The 18900-nt window shown below is 36.9% G+C and overlaps 1 protein-coding gene across 1 annotated transcript in view; it reads right to left on the minus strand.

The window, feature by feature from the left end:
* Window positions 1–4421: 4421 nt before the first annotated feature.
* POLR3A (RNA polymerase III subunit A) overlaps window positions 4422–18900 on the minus strand; it is a 38394-nt gene continuing 23915 nt past the window's right edge. Inside the window, exons 22-31 of the mRNA XM_065670710.1 lie at window positions 15614–15700; window positions 15452–15534; window positions 13150–13320; window positions 12439–12532; window positions 12241–12333; window positions 11639–11803; window positions 10795–10959; window positions 10336–10467; window positions 8772–8904; window positions 4422–5132 (exon numbers count right to left, since the gene is read on the minus strand). Of these exons, the coding sequence (XP_065526782.1) occupies window positions 4984–5132; window positions 8772–8904; window positions 10336–10467; window positions 10795–10959; window positions 11639–11803; window positions 12241–12333; window positions 12439–12532; window positions 13150–13320; window positions 15452–15534; window positions 15614–15700 (1272 nt within the window). The 3' untranslated portion in view covers window positions 4422–4983. The remainder of the gene's footprint in view (window positions 5133–8771; window positions 8905–10335; window positions 10468–10794; window positions 10960–11638; window positions 11804–12240; window positions 12334–12438; window positions 12533–13149; window positions 13321–15451; window positions 15535–15613; window positions 15701–18900) is intronic.

An 18900-nucleotide genomic window follows, 5' to 3' on the forward strand; every position in this document is an offset into this window, starting at 1 on the left:
TTCTTTCTTGTAGTTGTTTCAGCCCTGATATTTCAAAAACCATTTTTAATAGAAAAACAAATTGCTACCCAAACACTTCTTTTCCCAAAACAAAACGCTGCTCTCTAGTGGAAGATGATGATGTGATCTCATTTGAAAAAATGTTTGAAAAATCTTCATTTTCATTTGAACAGTTACAGGAAACCTTAATTTTCACAAGCACTGGCATATAAGAGTAGCGGGGCTGGTTTGCTCTATTTCAGTTTTTCAGATAGTCCTGTGACATATTGGTATTTATTCCTCAAGATAAATTTGCTATGTGTTTGTATCATTAACACAATTGCATCCAAATAACCTGCTAAGTATTTGTACATTAAAATGAAAACATGTTTTCTAATTCGATCCTTTTTAGTTTTTCTGTTCTTAGACAATAAAAAAAAAAAAGGGGGGGCTATTTTTTCTAATTTTCTTACTTTGTTTCCCACGTATTTAATTACTGACAGACTTTCTTCAGTCTGGACACATAGCTTCAGCTAGCCCTTTCTGAAGACATAACATTGATCAGTAACAGTCACAGAAAAAATTACTATGAAAATCTTTACCCTGTTGCTGTGGGTTTCTACAGCCATTCCTGTCTGCAACACAGTGCTAGAAAACTGAGGAATGCAGTTGCAATCATTCCTTCAGCTTATACTGAAACAGTGACAAGTATCAAATTACTGTTAAAAAACTCCAATCAAGGAGTATTTGTCCTGGAGGACAAAATCTAATCCTGCCTGTAGTTAATTTATAAAATGTAGCTTTCATTTGCTTTCCTATTTTTTTAAAGTGCAGTTAAGGCAAAAAAAAACCAAAATAGCCCTCCATACTAAATTTCTTCAAGTTACAGACCAAAGAGGCACAATTCTAGATTTATTCTCAGCTTCCCATGTTCGTAACAGGAAACCTACCTAGCATGTGCTTGTTTTCTTATCTCTCTGCAGATAAGAGACATGTGTAAAGTAGTTTCCTCATAAACGTACTAAGAAAGTACTCTATTACTTTTTCTTTTTTTTTTTTTTTTTAATTAAGTACCTTTGAAAAAATTGGTTTCTACGTCTACTAATTAATTTTGAACTACAGTTTTTGCCTGCATACTTCTCCCACTTTAAGTACTCTTCCCATCAAATCCAAATACTATGGGGAGAGAACAGTAATTTGTCAAAGGATAGAGGTTAAGCAGTTGCTTAATTAGACTACTAATTAATGTAAACCTCTTCTGTAAAAATGACAACCCTGTCAGGTCTGTTTCAAGTCTTCTGTCAAAATCATGTAGGTTACATACACTGTAGAGTAATATTATACAGGCTTGGAAAAGCACTCCAGCTTACCTTCATCCACTAGCAATTGATGCTGCACACCCTTCCCAGACAGCCCTACCCAGCTCTGCTGGGGTTGGGGAAGTTAACAGCACGTGGATGTGTGCTTGTCCTTCCTGAACGTTCTTAGCTGCATCTTGCCGTCCACAGGGCTGCTCCAGAAGTCTGATTCACAGCAAATACATCACCCTCCTGCAATAGCCTGAAGAAGCAGATCTTCATGTAGCTTCTCCATTTGATTTCTTCATTGGCCTCCCCGGTGTCACGTACACTTCTACTCATGTTCTGCTCTTCTTCCATTGCTGGGAAGATGCTGCCCTCACCACCAATCCCAGTTTCCTTGCTCTGAACAGTGAACTTTAGCCATAACTACAGCCTTCTACCTATTGCAAGGCCTCTGGGCTTTTCCATCCAAGTTGACACCCAACTAGCAGGTCGTTTTCTGTGTTCCAGTCTGAGGGACCGAAGGTGGGTTTTCATTTGTTTGTTTTGGGGGCAAAGAGAGACATACAAAAGCTGCCCCAACTCTGAGGATCTACTAAAGTATTTTTAGTAGTAATTATTTAGCCATTCCTGATGTTACACAGAAATGTAGGGGTGGAAAGGTTTTTTTAACCCACTCCACATAAAAATCCGGAACTACTGATCTTGAAAGAATAGGAATGAATAATGTATCTGCTTTGTCATTTACTTGAGATTGAGGCAGAAAACTGTTTTAGTGCAAGTCACACAGTAAAGCAGTATTTTCAGTAGATCTCATGGAGGAAGGAAAAAAATAAATCCAGGATCAGTTTGTAAATAATGACCCATGGAGGAGTTTCAAAGCCTGACAATTAAGGAGAAGTTCACATTTGTTTTAAAACGGATGAAAAATATGGAGAAAATGAGAAAGCACGATACAGATATTCACAACTAACTTCATGAATTTTGGTAGCCAGTTCTTGCTTACTTCAACACATGACACCAGCAGCAGCAATCTGAACCAGAGTTCCCATCTGAGGCACCCACTTGCAGCTGGTGTTGCTGCCTGCCTGCTGCACCATTCATGGCCTACGGGGTTAGTTCATGTTCATACTTGAGATTCTTCAGCAAGCCAACTATTCCAAGTTCAGTGCTGATGCTCTACAGGAGCTGGAGGTGTACAATTTTAAGGGCATCTAGTGATCAATTACAATGATAGTACCTAATTGTTCCCATAACCCAAGGGCTAGAGATTTTAGCATTAACTTCGTGAGTATTTTTACTGCAGTAAGTCAACAAACACTTTTGAGACATCATAAATGAATCTGTGACGCTTTTCCACACAAAGACGTGTTGGCTGTCTGGGATATTCTGCTCCCTAGTGATTTTTCAGAAATTAAATTATTGCTTCAAAATTTACATGTAACTTAGGAGTTAATTTCACTCAGCATAAGAGAGGAAAATGTGCAAAACAGTATTTGTTTCTTAAAAATGAAACCTACAGTAAAGCTAAGAAAATAAATGAAATTGTAAGAAATATTCCGAAATGTCAGTTCTTTGACCATTAAAACTGACCCTTAAAACAAGCAGCTTATGAGTGAAAGCCAACACCTAACTTGTTTACTGACTGTACAGAAAGCCCTAACAATAATTACTAATTGGGAGTGCTCTTGTAAACAATCTATGTTTGGCTGAAATACTTACGAAGCACAGAGCCAGCTCAGAGGGCAGCAGGTGTTGATGTTTACCTTAAGCAAGAAAGTTTTTATATTACATATGATTTAAGTTGTTAATACCCGAGACTTAATTCTCAATAATTCTGAACGATCTTCATAAGCAAGCAAATGAGGAAATGGAGGTTAGGTCATCTGTATATTAATTACGTACGAAGAGAATGCATCAATAAACAAATACAAGGTTTACATTTATTATATTTGCCTCTTTTTATTGTCATATTCAAGACCATGATAACAGATGTAATTTACTGAATACTTTTAGCACATACAAGAGAGTAAACCAACCATTTAAATAGCTTCATGCTATTAAAAAAAAAAAAGAAGGAAAAAAAAGAGATGGTTACTCATTTCAGTACAAACTCAACCCATTTCAGAAAAGCCAGACCTCTAAACAGACAATTCAGCAAGTGGCAATCTCACTGAGATCAAAATAAAATAATATATGCTGAAATTTCTATTGTTAAAATGGAGACAACAAAATATCTATGGCTTTTACAGCAGATGATAAATGCATTACATTCTCAGTCATTACCCTGCCAAAATCTAGGCAAAAGTGTGCCTTAGCATCTCACTGAAAATACAAAATAATTTGAGTATAGCTATGTTGAATTTCACATTAGATTTTCTGAGCAGGAAGGAAGACTTAGAAAATAAACACAGTGGCACCTTAAGACTTAAAACAACAGATTACATTCTCTGAATGTAACCTTGCCCTTTTCTTTTGGTTGCTACATAAAGATGAATGGCAGCACAAACTCATTCATTTTCACATGGAAATCACATGAGCACTCAGCAGCCTGCTTTTACTACATGAGTGCACTACTTCATCTTTTCGCTCTGTGTTTTGTTTCTCTCTAACCTTGACCTATGCTATGAGCACACTGAATGTCTGAACAGTGCTGAGAAGAAAACACTAAGATACTTCCCCTCTACAGCATCACAGCAAATTTAAACATACTATATTGCAATAATTTAAGATCTGTATTCATTCTGAAAACTGCTCTACTAGGATAAAGATTAAAATAATTTAAAATTATTTCATGGCACTGCATGAAGACAGCTTCTCTTTCTATTTCTACTTTATATATTAAAAGAAAACCTTGTTGTTCAGCTGATCCTGCGCAATTGTAAAACTCTGCAAAACTAGGACTGTTGTAAATGACAGATTCCAGCAGTTCAACAGCTGCTATAATATGAGAAGCTATTTATTGTTTCCAATGTTATTTTAACAGCCTTCTCAGAGTTTAGTAGCAGCTTTACAATCTGCAGCTTCCTGCAGGTATGTCTCAAAGCATAATTCCTGGAGAGGAAGACCACTTACTGGATAAAGATGTGGGATAAAAGAAGAAGCAATTAAAAAAAAAAAAAACACAACAAAAAACACCAAAAAAAACCCACAAAAAAAAACCCCAAACGACAAGCAGAGAACAAGTATTTCCAACACTTTCAACAGAACTCCTTAAGTTTAACTCAGTAAGAATTAATCAGACACACAGTTCAGCTTCCTGCAGTTTCTAACAGCCTCAGATTTACCTCCGCAGCTCCTGCTATAGGCCATTTCCACATTACACTCTGTGCAAGCTCACTCAACAGTCTTGCTATTTCGCGTTTGTTTGTTTGGGTTGTTGTTTTTTTTTAACCAACTCTGAATACACATGTCTAATACTGAGTCAAAACCAATTTCCACCCATTAACGCAGAGATCCAATTCTAGCACTTGAAAGAATTTCATCAGTTGAAATCCACTTGAAATTTATTTCCACTCTCTGGTGCAGAGAAGCTTCCCCTTTCAGGGTCTGTACTAACAACAGGTGGTAAACTGTGCTGTTATTTTGAGAGTGTTTCGCTTACCAATTCACAGTTAGAGACACACAGAACTGATAATACACGTTTCTTAATGTATGTTTTCTGACTATTTCTTGTTTTGCTATCTTCTATTATGTCCAACTGCTATGTAACAATGGGAATATGAAAATCACTATTATCAAATATCAGTGGCCTCCTGGGAGGGGTTGATTCTTTGTCCGCTTTGTGCAACAGCTTAAAAAGTCCCGTTCCAATATTCATTGGTATTCCCATGATGATACACTCAGAAACACCTAGGAAAAAACAACAAACACGGTGAACATCCAAAGATCAGGGATTTACAGAACTATTTTCATTTGCCTTTTCTGTATACCTTGCCTATTAAATCTCCTTGAACCTCATATGTAAACTCCAAGGGCTCTTTACCAGATAAATGTTACAGTCAGATCAGTATGTTATTTACTTTTTAGACAGAAAAAATTCAATGGAAACTAAACACCTGATCTAGCAATAGAAGAACTTCAGAAGATCTAGTTTTGGAGAAGACACATTCCCCTTAGTGCAAACAGCAGAATATGTAAGGCAAAGTTACTTCATGCTCATTCTCTGACCCAGTGCTAAGAACCACAGAATCAGTCACATCTGGCCAAGTGCCCTTGAAAGCCCTACACCTTCCCAGTGACAGAGGCATACCCCGATTTACCTATACTGCTTTTTTTATCTTCATGATTATAAAAGTTCTTGTTTTGAAGTTAAAGATCTAGTGTGTCCCAGCTATTTCTGACAGCTATACCATTTTCACAGCAAGATGCTGACACATTAATATTCCTGACCGACTGATGTACACAACTTTTTTAAAGGATGTTCCACATTAAAAGAAAATGATCAGATACCACTGGATTTTTTTTCCTCAGTGTACTGTTAAAATCCAAATGACACTATGACAGATCCTCAGGAGTACAAGAACATTTGTCTTTCACACGTCTTTGTAACAAAGGTAGTAACAAAGGTTAAAAATAAATTTGCTTAAAATTCTGGTAAGATTTGATTGGTTATTTTAGTATGTATGAACAAAGATTCTTTACTTTTGCTCTTAGACAACTGCTGCATGTCTACTATGTATTTACCAACACCGTACACTTAAAAACCTTGTGCAAAATAAAATTCTTAGGACTTAATGTATATTTCAATCCACTACTTTGTACAACTCCTATAGCACACAAGTTACAATTGATAAAAGAAATAACCTTTCTAACACCCAGCAGAGTAAAACTTAGGTCGTTTTGCACAATAACTTTTCAACCTGAGCCAATCACTGAACCATGGAAACTGCATTTAGTTTTGGGAATCCTTCTCCTCTTACAGTACTTCCACATGTATAACCAGAAGCCTTCCTCTCATCTCCCTCTTGCCTCATGGGCAAAGTACTAGATTGCAGCATCTGACAGCAGTTATGTATAGCAGGAAACATTCAAGCAGAACATGCCACTAACAACCAAGTGTACGTTACATATCTGCTGAGACTATACTAGAGACCAAGGACAATAATATCAGATGGGTGAAGATAACGATGTAATTGATGGCAGAAGAAGTACACATAACACTACACTCCGTTCTAATGACCATCCAAGCCTCCTCCAGTGCACAGTCTTGTAATGCTACCAGTTGTAATCTACTGCAGATTTAAGCATCTGGCTGGCAGCTACAAACTGCTCCTCTCACTTTCAGTTGGAAGCAGCTACATAGACATGAAGCCAGTCATACCGCTCTTACTGCAGAATTTTTGGCACTTCCCTTCCAGACCACCTACTCATAAATGAACATCACAGCAGTGATCTGTAGCCCTCAGTTACCACTCAAGTTTGAATAAGAGTTCTGTTGGCTGCTTTCTGGAGAGGGGACAGGCAAGTAAACTGACTGTATCTCTAAGCACTGGCTTGCACACAGTAGCACTTCCTGCAGATGCTGCTTCCAGAATCCAGTGGATGCTGCTGAAACTGGATGTACTCCTCTAGTTTAAATCCACTCCACCCACTGAAAGGTGGCATCAGCAATTCTCAACAGAAAATGTTCATCTTTATGTAGGTAAAGCAGGAAAGAGCTGTTCCCCATTCTCGCCTGATGGGGGAACGCATCTTTCAAGACAAAAGGGATTCAAAGGCTACACAGTCTAAAACTACACCCACACATTCAGGAGAAGCATTGATTTGAGATGCCATTCAGTGCAGCACCTAAAGTAGTTGATCTTGGGTACATACTCATCTTTCTTGGCAACGTTCATAATTTTTTCCTGCTCTTGAGATGCTAAGCCATGAGCGTGTACAAGACTTTTTATAGCAGTTCAAAGAGATAACTAGCAATGGCCAGGTCAGGCAGCTGCACAGCACTTTTTCATATAAGCAAGCCAGTATTATCTCTTCAGTTTTGGAAGACAGGCAATAATTTTCTGTTTTGTCCATTTCCTCATTTGAACTAAAATATTTATATAGAAGGCAACAAGAAAAGATCTTGGCTTTCCACATTATTCAAAACCAGATTTTACCAGCTCAGAGGGGACTTTGAAAGAACATTTTCTTTTCCTTAGCGCCTCCTATAGGATCTTTGCTTTAATCATGGACAAATAATACTAAAATAAAGGAAATCCCACTAATGTGGAATGCTGGACAGCCAGAAAACGGCAGAGTTCTTAAAATACAAGCTAGTAATACAAACATTCTAACAGATTCCAGCAATTCATTAAATATAAGGTCCACAAGGCACATTTTGAAATTGACTACACTCTCTAAGATAACCCAGAAATACATACAAACTAGTAAACCTTAGCATAATACATTCATATTTTTATACTTCATTAGCACCCAGAATCTCCAAATGAGCAGTTACAGCTCCAGGATGGTAGGTCTCACATAAACAGATGAAGAAGAGTGTGCAACCTGCTGAAGTTCTCCTTTTCTCTGCTTAACCTACTAGATAGAGACTTTTTACAAAATCATTCCAAAATGTATGTAGCTTAAAGGAGAATGAAATCTGGGAAGAATGGGTGCAAAAGTGTTTAATATTTGGAATTGAAATTATGTTTCTTGTTTTAGAGTACATGGCAAAAATGCAAAATTAAGAGACAATGTCAAAACCCATTATCTGAATTTTCAGTCTGGTTATACATACATGTGTGTGCATGCACTGTGTGCACATATGCATGTACTTTTAAACTCTGATCAGATTCTCACATGAATTCAGTGAGATGATTCAGTGCATGTTAAAACTTAACTTTAAAACTGAAGAACGGATACCTTTAAAAATAAATTTCTCCAAACAGGGATCTTTGCTGTTATGTTAATGAACGGAGTACTGAAACAAAGCTTCTAATTAAGAAATAAATGAACCCAAACACAATTTTGATCTATTTAGATTAGAACCAACTGAAGAAGTCAAGAATTTTGCCTGTTTATTTCTAGGTACAACTGCCAAATCACGTAGGCAATCACTGCGCACAGTACACCACCTACGACAGCTGAGACCTAAGTCTTCTTACTTCTGAGTAGGAATGAAAATGAAACCTGAATACTGAATGGGGTACTAAATTCCTTAATCAGCTCTAGGTGTTGGAAGATACACCAACTTCTACAGCTGAAAACCAACATAACTACTGATAGTGAGACAAATTCCCTGGTATTTCACTGAGCTATGTGATGAGAAGTAAAACCAACTTACTGAAAGTCTGCTTTAAGAAACATACAACCTATGTCCAATTGATAGCAAGATCCCTGACTGAGATTAGAAATAAATAAAGATCCACCAAACTTCAAAGATCAAAAAGTTTTTGACCTGTATACTGAACAGAAAGCTTAAAAAGGACATAATATCAATGTTTTGAAGATCTTAATAAGTGCTGGGTAGGGATCACAAACTGCAAAAGGATTTGCAATACCTACCACAAACAGAATCCTTCTGTCCAAAGTAGGCAGCATCAAACAGATGGTCTGCAGTCTTTTCAAATGAAGCCAGCATCAACACACTTTCCTTCATTTTTGCCAGCCCAAATCTAGTAATACCCAGCACTTCACCCTTGATTGATGAAAAAAAAACCCAAAGACAGACTATCAAGCACAACAATAGCTGGAAATTAGTTATGTTTGCTAAAGAAGCAAATCAAGTGATCAACAGAAATACAGCTTTTATTCTAACACAAGAACCTAGTAGTAAGTAAAAGGTTATTATCTACACTATAGCATTGTCATAATATGCTGCTTCACAGTTACACATCCTGAAGTCAATAGTTGGGTTGCAAGTAAATAAAACAAATGAATATTCACACAAAACAAAAGCTGTTACACATGGTTAATAGCTTTGTATTTTCTCTAAAACAAGAATATTGGAAAGATTGAAAGAAACAGCATGTGGAGAACCGCCCCCCCATCAATTCTTAAGTAGCTGCTGAGTTAAAAATTTCAGAGGCGTCTGACAGCATTATGCTGAAGCCACTGCCTATTGTCTATTGATTAAGACTGACTTAAGCTGCCAGGACATTATAGAAGATGCTAAATCTTCGTTTTTCCACTCTCAAAAAACCAAACCAAACCAAAACCAAAAAACAAACCCAAAACTAATCAAACAAATGAACAAACAAAATTAGCTTTTTAAACTAACTATTTCTGCCTCTGTTTCTAACAGACAACCTGATTGTAACAGACTGTGCACAGAAGCCCAAGTCAGAAGTACAGACAAAAGTAAACACGCTAGGAGCCCAACAACTGTAAAACACTGCACACTGATGCCCTTTTTCACTATTGTGTCACAGCTATACACGGCCAGCCCTGGGGACTGCTGCAACTCAGTACAACAAAGCCCTACAGTCTGGGGTGAAGTCAGAACTCCCTCATCCATTTTACCCAAATTAAAGCCTTGCACTCTAGCAGGCAAAGTGGAAAATATGACTTCACTAAGTACGATCAAATCTAAAAACCATACTGAATGTAAATAATGTATTTATGTAAATAAAAAAAAAAGAAAGCAAATTGATAAAGAACAGATATATTTTTCTACTAAGAATTCTGGAAGACTGTTCATACTCTACATGTAATCTGATTCTATTTCTAATTTCTGTATCTTTTGACTCTTACATACAACACAGCTGCTATGAACCACACCCCATGTGGTTTTCTGCACAGCAAGCCTTAAATTGCATGTATGGTTATCCAAACAGTTGATTTTCATACCACAATTTTTAGTGTTCATTGTTCAAAATCAAAATTATGAGTCCTTACTCATTATATCAACTTGTTTTCAGCCAAAACAGGCCTTCTCCCCTCCATCCCCAAGAACTAATTAAGCGTTTTGTTTGATATGCGAACAGCAGTATTTGATCAATATAACTTACAATTCTTTAAACTTAAAACTAATTTCCATCCCCATAGCTCACTCATTCTTCTCAAACATGGTGAAATAAGTTTGTATAAACAGGACACATAAGATATATAAAAAACCCACAGAACAAACCTTGTAAGTCATTAGATCAGACAGCAACATAACATGTCTCCTGTCAATGCTCATACCATGGTTCACCATTGTATACTGAATCTCATTGATAATGGTTGTCCGAGCAGCTTCAATTCCTAGTGTCTTCTCTACCTACACAAAAGATTATGTTCGATTAATGAAGAATTGAATGCTTGGAGCAAATATATTCCTGGAATACATCCCATTTGATGTCAGATTAATACTTCATTTCCATTACTATCCCTCTGCATTTCTCTGTTACAAAAATATTCATAAAAAAGCTTTTTTCAAGTGAACAGTGCTGCCAGTCAAACTGTTCTCTTGTGTTAATGCATTCTGACAACTATTAATGAAATCAGGCTTAATTAGGTATCAACCACAGCATCTGAGCACAAACAAGCACTTGTAATAAAGATGCTAAAGGGAAAAAAAAACCCACAGAATCCATTTAAACATTACCTCATAAGTGTTGTTAGAGGACGTTTTTGTTCCTTTCACTCCATGAGTAGCCATAACAGCTCGCAGATTATCACCTTCAACCAGAAGTTTGTATTTTTCCTTTCCACTTTGTTCATCAATATGAATGACAGCTCTGGAAACCTCGGGTATGCCTTGCACTACAACCTTCACAAACAAAAAAAAATGCTAGTAACTTTGATGTATACAGTAATGTAGTATTAAAAGGGTAACCCTTATCAGCATTCAAACCTATTTAGAAGCTCCAGTCTTTGGAGTAAATGCTGCATTAAAATACTTCTGAAATAAGATTTTCCACTCTTAAATACACTAATGCAGATGTGACATTCACACTGTACTATAAACCCTACTCACTGGCTGCATTTTATATTTGATGCCAGATCACCTCACACTCAGACACGGGTCTCTGAATGGTGATAGTTCCACACAAATGAAAAGGCATCCTGCCAGTAACAGAGATTCTCTTATCACTGTTTTTAAAACCCAAAGTAGATAGTCTTTTTGGAGAGAGCTGCAAAAATTGCAGATACTGTCATGTGGCTGACAATTCTAGATGCAGCTGGAAGAATAACTAACTATTTCATGTAACTGCTGCATTTGGAATGCTTCAGTAAACACTGTAAAGAAAGTATCAACACTTAAATTTGATTTATTAAGACTAGCAACAGGGGCTTCATCTGTAAAGTAGCAGCATAGCAATCTAAGAGTTACAAACTCAGCCTATTTCACTGTCAATACTAACACGAATTAATTTAGTCCTCCACCACAGAACCCAAATTATTACTGATTACCTCCCACAGAAGCATGAGACAACCTTTGTTTTTACCTTTGGTAGTTCTTCCTTCAGGGACTGCAATACATAATACATTGAACTCTTGCTATTTTCACGAGGGGTCACACATACAACTGCTTCTCCATGGACAGCAACATCCCCAGGCTTTACTCTGAGCTTAGATATGCAAATAGAGTAGCGCACAGTCTCTGCATTCACCTGTGGAAAAAGTAGGCCGGCAAACATCAGGGTCTCTCTCTTCACATATACAAATCTGCTCACATAGATGCAGCAGTCTTCCAACAGAATATAAAAATACAAAAGGTAGAAAAATAAGCAAAAATTGTTACTCTTATATGTTGGTGAGGGTACCAGCCCATACATTAATTAATGGACGGAAGTGGCATCCTTGTATTTAGCAAGACACTAATAAAGGAATGTATGTTCTCTTGTTTCCAAATAAAAGTAAACTTATCCACTTGACAATGAAAAAAAAGGACAGGGGTGTAAAATCTAGATATAATGTAGGCACAGGACATCCTCTGTTCAGTTTCTTTTTTAACTTACACTGGTCTGATTAGTGTTTCTGAGACAGGAATAAGAGACACTTTGGATCTTACCCAAGTACCATTCTGCACAAGAACTGAACAACTCACCTCTAATCTCAGTAGCCTAATGCGCTCTAAAGACAGCTTCACAAGGATGAAACAATCATCTGGAAGAAATACTTCCTCAATATATTCTGAAATCTTTAAGAGATAAGGATGAAATAGTTAGCATGTGAAAATTATTAAAATGCCCCATAGCAATTGGCTAATGTTTACATTACATTACAATACTACAATTTTTCCTACCTCTCCTAATAAAGTTTTCTCAATTCTTCCTTTAACTAGACGGGCAAAATCGGGATCATCAGATTTGTCCAACTGTGCTGTTATAATAGGGGTGCTACAAAGAATAAACACACATAAACAAAAAGAAAACCCAGTTAGGAAATGGCTCAACTAGATGACAGACAACAATTTGAACTACAGTCTGCCTTATGGTATGTAATTCTTATCTAGAGCAGCATTTTGTAAGATAAAGAGACCTTCAGCTTCTTCAGGTACATCTAAGAAAATGCAATGAACATGTATTTACCAGCTTCAGGCTGGTAAAAACAAGCAAACACACATGAGATTATAACACAACTAGTGACTATTTTCATGACATATACTTATAGCTTCATGGATACTTCAGAATAGAATCATAGAATGGTTAGGGTATACCTCAACTACTGCTCAACACCAGAAAGTTTCATAATATTTAAGAAACACCTAATGGAATATTAAACTTAATAAATAACTACCTCATTTGAGTTTCAGAAAAATAAAACTTGTCTGTTCTCTGGCCTTAAGTATCACTTAGCTGCACAGACATGAGATTTTTCTTGTTTGGGTATTCCATGCATTGTGTTGTCTAATACACTACTGGGAACTAGGAAATGCTATATTTTTTTTCCCCAACACATTTCACATAGGCAAAGGGGTAAAAAAACCCCAAACAAACGGAAACAATGTTAGTACCTAATAGCTTTTGAAGCATTAATGATTTCTTTGATTCTTGGCACACCCAAAGTAATGTTCATTGAAGCAACACCAGCAAAATGGAAAGTCTTCAGAGTCATCTGTGTGCCAGGCTCACCAATGCTCTGTGCACAAAGAGCTCCTACTGCAGAACCAGGCTCCATCTGTGCCCTGATGAAGAAATTCTCTCATTAGAAAATAAAGAAAGACATAGAGCTCAGTAAGGTATAAAATCCTAAGAAAGCAAAGACAAACTATTCTGGTAAGTAGGTGAGAAGTTTGTTATTTAAAAAAAAATATTTTATTTTTAAATAAACAAACAAGAGAAAGTTTAAGAGGTTGCCAATACTCAAGACTGATCTCATGCAAGGCAAGCAGATACCCTGTCACAAAGGTATTACACAGATCCAGAGATCCAGTATAACATCCATAATAGAAACAAACTGCTTGTCCTCTTCCTCCAAAGTATCAAGCATTCAATTCAGGATTCTCCATTCAGGGAAATCCCATATGCTAACATTTCCAAAACTCTCCTTCACATGTTTAAGCACTAGAGACCGTTATTAAATCTTCTTTAAAAAATTATGCAGATTGCTTTTCAATCAGAGCAAAATCCAGATATCAATGCCTTCTTGTTCTCATCTTATTCAAAAGCCCTATACTGATGACCTACTTTCCCTTCAAGTTATGCATGTAATGTGCTCATTCCCACATTTTGTTTTTTTCTAAAATTCACAGCCTCAAAGAACTGGTGGTTCTTACAGGACAAAACTCAAAGACCACGACACTATAGCATGTGATTTCACAATGAGAATGTGAGGGACGGTATACATTCTCCCCTAGAATTTTGTTCAGATCATACAGTTAGTATTCTAAAACTTGCACAGAGTGAAATATGATCTGCTCTTCTAGAGCAAATGAAACCTCTGAACTTAAGGCACAATACCACTTTCTAAATGATTGTAACTTAGAGCAGTTTCTTGCATCTTCCATGATGAACTCCTACCAAGTAAAATGGCTGTCTGACAGCGATTTAGTGTGTAATGTCTAAGGAATTAATTCTGGGTAACTGTAAAAAAATGAATTTAAGTAGAAGTTATTGCTCTCACTATCACAACAAAAACATCACAGCAATTAGTTCCTTTCCAAAGGTATCATCTTTCAGCTATCAGATCAGCATAATATAGTATGCTAAAGCAACTCACTACAGTAAAATAGGCAACTAATGTTTAAGAACGCTTAAGACAAACATAAGCAAATAATGCTAGTAACAAAGCAAAACACCTGGTAATTGTTTTAAAGTAGTTCTGTTAAGAATTTAAAATAGACACGAATTTTCTAGAAAAAGAAAAAATATTAGGAAACAGTCAATGTAGGTGAGAGGGAGGCCATAAAGCAGGTGTCATGAATGGCTTCATGCCAATTATGAAATCCAAGGAGTCTAAAGAAATGAAAGAACTCTCAATGGATAAAGGGATGAAAGTATCCATACTATTACTACTTTGTTAGAGGCCAAGAATTACAAACAAGAAGCTCCAACAAGTGCATAGCAAATTAAAGAATATGTTGGCATGAAATGTGACATAACTCTTCACAGACTGTATAGATCAAGTGTAACTATAACGATTCATATAGATTTAAAACTGATCTATTGAGACATTATTTTGCATGGACTCTTTAGAGATTAAGAACAATCTCCTGCAAGAGGGAGAGGAAGGGAACATGTGTGCCAGTGGGTGTAAAAAAGTGTTTAAACAATATCCTCTTTCACCTCACTCTGAATCCTATCACTTACAGTTCTTACCAGACTCTGTGTGGCTCTAAGTAGTAAACAGCCACAGAAGAAAACTGCATTTACTACTGTTTCAGAAGAAAGGTGCCTAAAACCAAGCAGATAGCTTTTCATTGTCAGGAAATATAAAATGAAATATAAAGGATTTTTTTTTTCTAAAATATAAAAGGGAACAAAAAAAAAATTATTAAGAGTCTTCTAATGAAAGAATCTGATAATGATTCAAAACAGAAAGGTAAAAACCTTAGCTCTGTCAGACCTCTACAACTGTTATATGAGGCTCAACTCTGCCTTAACAAGCCCACCTGTACAAGGCAATGCTGCTTTTTTTGTGTCATTGTTTGTGTCACTGAGAGAAACTATTTCTTATTCTATATTTGTACTTCACTCACAACAGAGCCAACCTTCATATAGTCAAATTAGTACAATATACTCCTAGATTGCAAACAAAGTGAGCAAACACTAAACTGGGGGGGAATAAATTAAGAAAATAACAGCCTAAACACTTACCTCATGTATTTGTCCCTACAAGTCTCCAGAAACTTCTCTACTTGTGTTGGAGTAATCCTATCCAACTGATATAAAACTCTTGGCTGAAAAGAGAACAGTTGAAAAAGCAACAGCTTTCAAAGACTGAAAAGAACTACATAATTACCTCCTTAAGCTATTTACCTCTGTTGTGCCATTGTCATTAATGCCATACTTGTCCCTAGTCTTTTTTATCTTCTCAGAAACACCTTTGATGAATTTTTTGATTTCCTGAAATCACATTAAAACAGTAAGTAAAAACATTGTCTTCATACTGAAGTCTTCAGCAGTAAGTTATTGACTTAGAGGTCCAAATGGAATGCTTACAATAATAAATTAACAATACACATTATGAAGAGAGGAAGACAAAAACTTAGACACACACATACACTAGAATTCAGCAAACCAGAGTAACTCTTGTATAACCACAAATTAGTAGCAGGAATACTGTCCATGCTGAATAAATGCATTGTTCCTGAGCACACGCTGAAAAATTAAGGTATTTGACTTGGTTGATCCTGACTCTACCATAAGGGAAAAAACATAATTAAAAATAAAATAGTATTTTCTGAGTATAGCAACACATTCTCACTCATTTCTCAGTATTCAAAATAAGTTCAAGAGGAAAGACTGTGGCAAGAGAGGAAGTACATAAAGGATGCCTGCTGAATAGATTTCAGAGGTTCAAGATGTACTTTATTTAGGAGGAAAAATCTCTCAAAATTTTTATATATCTGTCAGTCTCTACCTAAGGTAGTTCAAGTAACGTCTCTATACTGTGTAAGGGTCTTGTAGATAACTGCATTTAACATGTAATACTGGATAAGCCTTTCACTCTCTTTGAGTGAAATCTCTCAGAGATTTACTCAGAACTACTTCTAGCAATATTTATTGGAAAATAAATTGAAACAATATTGTTAAAAAACATCCAACATTTCTATGAAAAATCATTTGGGCATTATGGTTTGGATATAGATAGGTACACTAGATATCACAAAATATGAGGTCCAAGATTAAATTTCCATAAGAGTGGACTCAGTGCAACTCATTACCATAACACAAGGTTATCAAAAACAAAATACAAACAAGAAAACAAGAAGGAAGAGGAAATCCTTCCCATCTACTTGAACAATGACTTTATAAAGCCTCCACAGAGAAGTGAATAGCTTGATTTTTTGAGTCCTTTTAAACCCCTTCCACTCCATTATTTCTGCGTAACAACCAGGATGATTGTCGGAGCAATCCCAGGCACAGCTACAGATTGGGCAAAGAAGAGATTCAGAGCGGCCCTGTGGAGAAGGACGTGGGGGTGCTGGTCGATGAAAAAATGAACATGAGCTGGCTTCAGTGTGTGCTTGCAGCCCAGAAAGCAAACTGTATCCTGGGCTGCATCAAAAGGAGCGTGACCAGCAGGTCGAAGGAGGTGATCCTGCCCCTCTACTCTGCTCTTGTGAGACCTCGCTTGCAGTATTGTATGCAGTTCTGGTGTCCTCAACATGAAAAGGACATGGAACTGTTGGAACAAGTCCAGAGGAGGGCCACGAGGATGATCAGGGGACTGGAGCACCTCCCGTATGAAGACAGGCTGAGGAAGTTGGGGCTGTTCAGCCTGGAGAAGAGAAGGCTGCGTGGAGACCTCATAGCAGCCTTCCAGTACCTGAAGGGGGCCTATAGGGATGCTGGGGAGGGACTCTTCATCAGGGACTGTAGTGACAGGACAAGGGGTAACGGGTTAAAACTTAACCAGGGGAAGTTTAGATTGGATATAAGGAGGAAGTTTAGATTGCATATAAGGAGGAAGTTCTTTCCTGTTAGGGTGGTGAGGCACTGGAATTGGTTGCCCAGGGAGGTTGTGAGTGTTCCATCCCTGGCAGTGTTCAAGGCCTTGGGTGACATGCTTTAGTGTGAGGTGTCCCTGCCCATGGTAGGGGGGTTGGAGCTAGATGATCTTGAGGTCCTTTCCAACCCTAACTATTCTATGATTCTATGATGATCATATATATCATCTCTTCTTCAGTCAGTATTGGACTCCTTTCAACCACTACAGTAGCCCAGCGCTGAATACTACTCAGAAAATCGAGTAAATATTTGAGTGACAGGCTTTTTTTAAAAAAAAAAAAAAAAACCTGAATTCATAAATCATTATCAAAATACTTCCTTTACATCCTAAAAGAACCCTCAGATTCTCCTAATATCAACATTCCTACTGGTATTCAATGTGTTTTCAGACAGTATGTTATATTCTGTGACCACCAGAACAAAGCTCAAACAAAAGAATCAACAACAGAAGTATGCTGCTGGAATGGATGCTTCAAGTTGTTTCCCCGCTTGGATGACAACAGGATGCATTCATATATTTCTGCCCCTGTGGCCTACAGTAAGCCATATTAATTCATGAATGAAGTATTTTGCTATTTGAAAGGGGTTTGACCCTGAAATCTTGGCACAAAATTGGTGATTTATTTCCTAAAATATGTTTTAAGAAATAATGTGGTATTAGAAAAATGAAAAAGTCTAGAAGCCTCCAACATAATAAATTGTTATATAACATTCTGAAATGTAAAAATAAAGAGGCATTATTTCCACATGCTACAGCCAAAGAAAGGTGAGAAACAAATTTCTGAAGACCTTACTTTTCATTGTCGAAAGTTTTATTCATGCTCAAGAACTAAAAGAGGAAATTACCTATTCCTCTCAACTTTCAACTATGTGTTGGCAGTTTATCTAAACTATGGATTAATTTATGCTGCAAACAGAATGAAAATATAGCTCACTCTTTGCTGAGCCTGTCTGAGTCTATTGACTGATCTTCAGTGCAACACTGTCCTTTGTGAGCACAGGAATATAATTTGCAGAGCAAACTCAAGAAACCATCACTTGTTTCACATTGTTTAAACCATGGAGTCTTTTAGTCTGGACCTGTTTCACAAAAAGGCATCAAACTGCCTCAGTAAGATCTGACTCACTATGGGCCTTGTCAGCTATTGCAGAACCAGTGATTAGTCAAAGCAGCAAGCAGTCCAAGGTATGAAGCCTACTCAGCTGCGTGTTTGCATCGCATTTCCCAGCACTTAAGCTAGTGTGATCATTTATACACATGAAGAGAATCCTCACAGTTAAGCAGAGTGGTACAGACAATCCCACAAGATTCAGTAATAATGGCCTGAAGTTCAGGTAGACCCATTAGGTCATTTCCACATATGCCAGCACTAGCCCTTTTCCATGTTTGTACCACCCTGCCTAGCATTCATATTCTATCATCTCAAAAAACAATCCACAGAAAAATGATAGGTTTGAGGTTGGTTTTTTTTAATTATGAGGGTTTCTAAAGATTTTCTCAACTTCAATAAGAAAAAAATATCCCTTAACTTCTATCTTAGTATACTCAAATATGTTCAAATATTAACACAGTTGAAACTGTGCCAACCGAC

This window comes from Lathamus discolor, chromosome 3 (assembly GCF_037157495.1).
Source record: "Lathamus discolor isolate bLatDis1 chromosome 3, bLatDis1.hap1, whole genome shotgun sequence".
Classification (NCBI taxonomy): Eukaryota; Metazoa; Chordata; class Aves; order Psittaciformes; family Psittacidae; genus Lathamus; species Lathamus discolor.